Genomic DNA, 8283 nt, shown 5'->3' on the forward strand with positions numbered 1-8283 from the left:
TAGGCAGAAGATAGAGATTGAATTTTGTAATACTGAATTAATATTTCGTCATAGTCATAGGTAGATTATTTAATCGTAATCGTGTCATTATGAAATAGGCACTTAGTTTCAGCCTGGTTCTTTGAACCAATTTAATTTACAACATTTTTTAGAAAGGAATGCCCCAGATTAGTCCCAAAAAAAAAAAATTTGAAACGGGAAGGCCACGTTACGTTTATGAAATTTATTGTATTTTAGTGGATATAGAAGGTAAAATTATTCACAACCTGGCAATCTAGTCATCCAGCTGTTTGGGACGGGTACGCGGCATTCTTTGAAGTTAAAAAAAAACTGGCCAATTTTGGCCTACAAGAATACATTCATTCAATCTGTCATTTTTCAACAAGGCTTCGCGCGAATAGTGTTATACCTCTACGCAATTTGAATGTTGTGACGCAAGAACGATTTTAGACCAATCAAGGTGAATCATCCTTAACCAGTGTTCCTCCCACAAAATCCCACACAATTTCCATTCTGCAGGCGGGATGATTATAAAAGAGTTGTGAGTAAATTTTTACTGTATTTACGAATTTTTTTGGTGGTATTTGTTGTAGTTTGGAGTGATTTTTCATATTACGTTTCTTTAAACCAATTTAAATATCCGCGAAATCTATCCTAATCTCTGCACGTGTTATCAAAAATGTTATTCGCTAAGCCTTGGCGCGTTAAAAGTTACAAGCCGGCCAAGCCCTTGAGAAGCGTAACGTTTTTAAGACTTGGCTTCGTAATCTAGTTTGATCATACACAAAATGCACTGTGTAAGTTTATGTACGGTTAAAAAATTATAGTTTTCAATTTATCTTTTTGATTCGTTTGACTTTGAAGTACCGTTTATATTTCGTTTTCAATCAGTGAAAGGGTTTCAAGGCTTTTATTATTATTATATCTTTAAGTAATGTATAAAAAAGGGCTTCTAATTTAGTTATAGATACCACCTGCTCTTCCAAACTTAATAAATCATATACCAAATGAAAGCTTACGCCTTCCTCTATTCATTGCACACCATTATAGTGAGCGCAAACAATAATTAACATTAAAAAACTAATTAAATATATAGCAGTGCCAAAGGCTTTGCCGGGACTCGCTGTGATATGGGCGTCTAAATGTGCGCCTGTTTTTGTTATTATTAAGTTTTATCAACTGAATAAATTTCCCCTTTTCCAAAATTTTACTAAATAGAATATGTTTTATGGCTAATTACCTTTTTTATTGCCACCTTTTCCATTACCTTAAATCATAAATTTTAGGTTAGGTTAGGTTAGGTTAGGTTAGGTTAGGTTAGGTTAGGTTAGGTTAGGTTAGGTTAGGTTAGGTTAGGTTAGGTTAGGTTAGGTTAGGTTAGGTTAGGTTAGGTTAGGTTAGGTTAGGTTAGGTTAGGTTTGGTTTGGTTAGGTTAGGTTAGGTTAGGTTTGGTTAGGTTAGGTTTGGTTTGGTTAGGTGCGTTTTGAATTTTTAAAAATTTGATTCTTTGATCACTGAAACTTCGAATGTTTGAAGCTATATTTATATTAATTTTTTTGTAACGGACGTGCGTGTATCATCACAGCGAGTCCTGGCAAAGCCTTTGACACTGCTATATATATAATTAGTTTTTTAATGTTAATTATTGTTTGCGCTCACTATAATGGTGTGCAATGAATAGAGGAAGGCGTGACCTTTCATTTGGTATATGATTTATTAAGTTTGGAAGAGCAGGTGGTATTCTTCAATTTTGCCGACATTTTAAGGTTTATAAATTGACCTAATTGGGGAAGTATTAATCTAATTCTAATTATTAAATTGATAAATTAATTTCCTTTGTTAATATAGCCGAGTTGTCCTGCCAATCACGGTAGAAGAGGTAATAATTTTATGTTTATTCATGAATCCTACACGTGGCTAATAATCTAGATAAACCTCCTATTTCTCTTTGCCTTTTCAATAAGTTTAACTACGGATACGTTAGCTATCTCTATTAGATAAGATTAACCCCTAGCTTAAAAATTAAAATTACGATATTGCTGAGGTCTTTATCATGGAATATTTTGTAATATTTGTATAAAATTGTAATAGTATCAAGTTGGACAGCTATACTCTGTCGCTGAGGCGAGTAAAAATGAAACGGGCGGAGGTGAAGGGATTGAAGTCATTAAGAATGAACCATTTGATAATGTCCCCCTGCTTAATGGCAAATTTACTACTGGCCAGTATACATATAAAATTTATCACTTAGCTAGGTAAATTTATTAAAAATATCGCAGTTAAAAAATAAAACGGTATTTTCAAATGCGTATATTTAAAAAATTATAGCAAAGTTCCAGCATTTATTCGTTTATTAGCACCTAAAGGCTCTTTAGAAATTCACGAGGAGGCGTGGAATGCCTATCCTTATTGCAAAACAGTTATAACGGTGAGGGAAAATTTCAATTTGTTAATTGACATTGATACATTTATCACGTGTTAATGAAATGAATTTAATTGTTTTCAGAATCCAGATTATATGAAAAATAATTTTTTTATCTGTATCGAAACAATGCATTGCGCAGATAGAGGGGATCAAGAAAATGTAATATTTACCGTGACTAAGCATGGGCGAATACCACTTTTTTTACTATCGAGACGAATATCGAATACCCAAAAATTTTCTTATCGAATACCGAGACGAATAATGATTTTTTAATCGAATATCGAATAGTTAGGTTTAACAAAAATATAGTCTTATCGAATACTCGTCGAATATTAGGCCTACTATTCGCGAATATTAAGCCTACTATTCGCGAATATTAAGCCTACTATTCGCGAATATTAAGCCTACTATTCGCGAATATTAAGCCTACTATTCGCGAATATTAGGCCTACTATTCGCGAATATTAGGCCTATTATTCGCGAATACTTGTGGAATATCAAGGCCTGCTATTGGCGAAGTACTAAAAGAGGTTGTTAGTAACAATTTTTTACAAAATATTTATTCGAAAATGAAAATGACTATGCTTTTAGTGAAAGTATATTTTTAGGGGTTAATATTTCACATTTTGTACACATCTTGGTGCCTAAAATAGCAGAGTTAGGCCTTGGCCCTTTGCGAAGGAAATTGCAGGTTGTCGAATATTTATCGAATAGTAAAGTCGGTATTCGATATTCGTTCGAATAGTAAAAATGGGTTCAAACGAATACCGAGACACGGTTGGTTATTCGTCTCGATATTCGATCGAATTATTCGTTTTAGACGAGTATTCGCCCACCCTAAACCGTGACCCATAATAGTTTAGACTAGGTTGATTTTTAATTGTTTTTTTTAACAGGCCCATGAGTTGCCTCCTGAAAAACTAAAGCAAAGGGAAGTCACCTACATTGATATTGCCAATGACGCAGTCGAGAGCAGGGTACCAGTAGGTTTTAGGTCCAAGTTATCCAAAGATATACTCTCTGAAGAAGGGTTTCCTTTAATTATTTTAACAGGATTACAAAGAATCGGAAGATCCTTCTAAATTCAAGTCGACTAAAACAGGGAGAGGTCCTTTACAGGGAAAATGGATGGTACGCTGCTCTATTATTAATCAATCCAGCAGGGTTCATACAAACCTGGAAAACCTGGAAAAATCAGGGAAATAAATAGTTGACAAAACCTCAGGGGAAAACTCAGGGAAATTTAGAATTTTTTTAGTGAAATTCAGGGAAATTTGTGTCGAACAGGGGCCGAGTAATTAAGCAAAGTGTTCGTGAACATTCCCTCCACGGGATTAACATTACACTATACTTTGGAGGCTCATAACTCTGGTTATAATAGAGATAGGGGGATGTCCTTATAGTATGTTATAGTCCTATTTGTCCCCAATCCAACAATACTAAAAACTTGGGATTTCGTCAAACAGGGGCCGAATAATTAAGCAAAATGTTCGTGAACATTCCCTCCACGGGATTAACATTACACTAAACTTTGGAGGCTCATAACTCTGGTTATAATAGAGATAGGGGGATGTCCTTATAGTATGTTATAGTCCTATTTGTCCCCAATCCAACCATACTAAACACTTGGGATTTCGTCAAACAGGGGCCGAGTAATTAAGCAAAGTGTTCGTGAACATTCCCTCCATGGGATTAACATTACACGCAACTTTGGAGGCTCAAAACTCTGGTTCTACTAGAGATACGGGGATGTCCTTTGATTATGTAATAGTCATGTTTACCCCCCCCCCCCCATGGGATACTCCATATAAGGGATAAACCTGGAAAACTCAGGGAAATTTGTTTTTCAAAAGTTATATGAACCCTGTCTAGTTAGTTTTTTTTTTTTTTTTTAATTAGTGATTAATTTCTGAATGGTTCTAGGCAACAGTGGATCCAGTCATGACAGCTTATAAGTTAGTAACGGTGGAATTTAAATGGTTTGGGCTTCAAAATAGGGTCGAGTCTTTCATTCAAAAAACGGAGCGAAGAATATTTCTCAACTTCCACCGGCAAGTATTCTGTTGGATAGATCATTGGCACGGGCTAACAATGAAGGACATTAGAGAGCTTGAAGAAAAGACTAAAAGGGAGCTCGATGAGGTAATTATAAAGACCTTACAGGGTTGCCACAGTACCTGGAAATCCTGGGAAACCTGGAAAAGTCAGGAAATTTAAAAATGGGCTGAAAAGTCAGGGAATTTTATTTTAGTGGGTAAAATTTCTGGGGATAAGTCTTTATTGGAAGAGTAATGAAAGTTTCTCCACATCCTCTCTTAACACAGAAAACTCTAGAGCAATCCTTAAAAATGCTGTCTAGAACTGTTTTTGTAAAGTAAATGCCTTTAAAAAATCTCTTAGACTGTTAATTATAGTTAAAATGTTTCTTAATCAATTTGGTACAACAAATACACTGGAAAACTTAATGTAGAGAGTTCATTTAATTATAAGCACTTAAATCACGCTGTAAACATTCACACTTTCGGCCTAAAAAGGTCAGGGAAAATCTCAGAAAAAGGTCAGGGAAAATCTCAGAAAAAGGTCAGGGAAAATCTCAGAAAAAGGTCAGGGAAAATCTCAGAAAAAGGTCAGGGAAAATCTCAGAAAAAGGTCAGGGAAAAACTCAGAAAAAGGTCAGGGAAAATTCCGTGGCAACCCTGCCTTAATTCCTTTTTGCGGACCTCGTTAATTTAACACCTTATTTTATTTTAACGAAGCAACGACAAAAAGGCACCGTTAGAGGAACTAAAAGTGAAGATTGACCACACAGCCATGACCAAAATGCTTGTGCCACTCCTCAAATCCTATATTATTGTCCTTTTCACCCTTACCAGCTACTCATCTTTGTTAAATATTAAGTTCTTCAATTTAATTTAATTTAATTTAAATTAAAAACAAACAAACCCCCACCATGTTTTTTTTAAATTAAAAATTAAGTAATTGTATTATTAAATAATTAATTTAGGGAAAATAAATGAGGTGTCTGTCTCTACCTCATAAAATACTTAGTGCAATTTTTGACCTTTCCCCCACCCCCCTTTCCTGTTTTGTTTCTTTTTAATTTTAACAAATTGTTAAATTATTAATTATAATTAAAGTCAAACAAATAAATAAATAATTAAACATCAAAGATTGCAAAAGACAAAAACGGAACTTAAAAGCAAATATCCGTCTAAAATAATCACGCAAACATTTCAAACAAACAAACAAACAAACTTGAAATTAAATTTAATTGATTGATATTAATTAATGAATAAATTTAATTAATTAATGAATAAATTTAATTAATTAATGAATAAATTTAATTAATTAATGAATAAATTTAATTAATGAATAAATTTAATTAATTAATGAATAAATTTAATTAATTAATGAATAAATTTAATTAATTAATGAATAAATTTAATTAATTAATGAATAAATTTAATTAATTAATGAATAAATTTAATTAATTAATGAATAAATTTAATTAATTAATGAATAAATTTAATTAATTAATGAATAAATTTAATTAATTAATGAATAAATTTAATTAATTAATGAATAAATTTAATTAATTAATGAATAAATTTAATTAATTAATGAATAAATTTAATTAATTAATGAATGAATAAATTTAATTAATTAATGAATGAATAAATTTAATTAATTAATGAATGAATAAATTTAATTAATTAATGAATGAATAAATTTAATTAATTAATGAATGAATAAATTTAATTAATTAATGAATGAATAAATTTAATTAATTAATGAATGAATAAATTTAATTAATTAATGAATGAATAAATTTAATTGATTAATGAATAAATTTAATTGATTAATGAATAAATTTAATTGATTAATGAATAAATTTAATTGATTAATGAATAAATTTAATTGATTAATGAATAAATTTAATTGATTCATTAATTAATGAAATAAAAAATTTCATTAAATTAATTTAATTAATTCATTAATAAATTTAATTAAATAAATTAATTTCTAGCGGGTTTAAAATGTAGTTTCCCCCATGAGGCTTAATCCTTTTACAATTTAATTATGTTTTGGCTTGCTGGTCAGCCTTTTTCTTAGCAAATCCTACTATAACCCTAATTGGCATTTAATTATTTATTAAGTAAATTAATTAATTATTTACCAATTAACCCTCTTAATTAATATTTTTAAATTTCTCGAGGAAGGCCAAAAATAAAAAGAGATTGTGAAATAAAAAAAAAAGAAATATAATAAAAAAATCATCTTTCACTGAGTCATTTTGCTGCAGAATAATTAATTTACATCTATTTAACTATTAATCCCCCCCTAATTAAAAGAAACGTTTATATTAATTAGGTTTAGCGATAAATATTAAATAAATAAATTGTCAACATTCCTGGCCATCTGTGTTGACTAGACAATTTAACGTGATGTAAAATAAATAAATAAATAAATAAACTTTTAAAAATGTTATAATAAAGAAGGAAAGAAAAAACAAACAAATAATAATAAAAAAATGCCAAACAATAGTGAAGGATTTGTGTATAATAAATAAATAATTAAATAGGTAAATCTGACCCCTTAATGGCTGCTCTCCATTAATTGCTTAGCTTAAAAGCTAAGCCGACTTTCCTATATAGGTATAATTAAATTTTAGCGAAATTAAGCCTAGCTTTTTACGAGTCATTTTATTTTCAAGCTAATTCCACCGCTATCGGTGTATTGTAAAGAAATAAGCAAGCGGATGATGATTTGGAAATGGCGGCCATCTTGGGGGTTAGGTTTGCCGCCTTTTATGATTGTTTGGCATTAATTTTTGGAGAGATTTTAATTTTAATTTTTTTTTATGCGATTGTTAAGAGAGAAAACGTGTTGAACATAAATTTAAATTGTGTTAATTTAATTAATTCATTTTTTTTGTTTCTTTTGTCGCGTGTTTAATGTGTATTGATGTAATAAACCATGGAGGAAACTACGTTGTTCAAATTGCACTTGAAAAAACAAACTATATATATATATATATAAAAGATATTTAAAAAAAGAGAAATTTAACGTCCTTTTTTTTGTTTATTGAATTTAATTTACCAAAATCATATGAAGAAAATTTGAAAAAAAAAAAAAAAAAAAATTATATATATATAAAATAAATGTATTAGGATGTTTAATTTTCTTTTTTATTCATTATTAATTTTTAAATATTTTTCAAGAGTGGTTGCTCAGTTTTTCATTTTAGAAAACATCGTACGATGACTATTTACGAACTATAGGTTTGAAATAAAAATTACTCGGTAGGATTTAAAAAGAAATAAAGTTATTTAAATTAAAGAAGAAGAAGAAAAAAAGCATTCCAAATAAAATAAAATCGCACGTTGTGTAAAAAATAATGTTTAAAAAAAATGTGATTGGTATTTAAGAGTTAATGTAAAAATAAATTACAATTACTAGTCTCAACTCTAGGGGTCGTAAATAATTCCGAAAGTATCATTGCTCCGAGGTACGTTACGATTGGTTGAGATAAGTTCGTCCGCTTACGCGACAAAGGCTTAGAGAAATACTTTATTTTTATATTAATTTAATCTAATTTTAAGCATTATTTTTTAATTTTATTGATTAATTAAATAACTAATACGATTATATTAGGTTTTAATTTATAAAAAACCTAAGATATAGATGAATTTTGGTCCGTATGTAGTTTAAGGGCGTTTACTTTTTTCCCTTCCTCAGGTTTAACATTAGGCTTAGGAGTGGTATGTTTCTATAATAATTTGAATATTACGGTTTCATTAAAACCTAGGGCGATATTACGGGTAAAATTTTTCGAGGTAAAAAGGTACATTCTTGAT

At 29.9% G+C, this 8283-nt stretch overlaps 1 protein-coding gene across 2 annotated transcripts; it reads left to right on the plus strand.

Moving 5' to 3' along the window:
• Nucleotides 1-432: 432 nt before the first annotated feature.
• On the plus strand, nucleotides 433-5468 carry vib (phosphatidylinositol transfer protein vib). 2 transcript variants are annotated; one of them, XM_089848877.1, is made up of 9 exons: nucleotides 433-541; nucleotides 1849-1879; nucleotides 2092-2255; nucleotides 2329-2428; nucleotides 2507-2584; nucleotides 3322-3408; nucleotides 3479-3556; nucleotides 4349-4567; nucleotides 5182-5468. In XM_089848877.1, exons 1-9 carry the CDS (start codon nucleotides 525-527, stop codon nucleotides 5224-5226), a joined length of 819 nt encoding a protein of 272 aa, XP_089705003.1. In that variant the 5' UTR covers nucleotides 433-524; the 3' UTR covers nucleotides 5227-5468. The 2 variants fall into 2 exon arrangements, with proteins under 2 accessions (XP_089705003.1, XP_089705004.1); XM_089848878.1 differs by having other exon boundaries at nucleotides 3322-3402.
• Nucleotides 5469-8283: the final 2815 nt, after the last annotated feature.

The sequence above is a fragment of the Phalangium opilio genome, unplaced genomic scaffold (genome assembly GCF_054372755.1).
Source record: "Phalangium opilio isolate 3A_F unplaced genomic scaffold, DU_Popi_V2 ptg000082l_1, whole genome shotgun sequence".
Taxonomy (NCBI): Eukaryota; Metazoa; Arthropoda; class Arachnida; order Opiliones; family Phalangiidae; genus Phalangium; species Phalangium opilio.

Excerpts from the sequence above, each read along its gene's own strand:
- vib (XM_089848877.1), top strand. Across the intron at positions 1,880-2,091 it reads TGCCAATCACGGTAGAAGAG|TATCAAGTTGGACAGCTATA; the intron begins GTAATAATTTTA and ends AAATTGTAATAG. Across the intron at positions 2,429-2,506 it reads ATTGCAAAACAGTTATAACG|AATCCAGATTATATGAAAAA; the intron begins GTGAGGGAAAAT and ends AATTGTTTTCAG.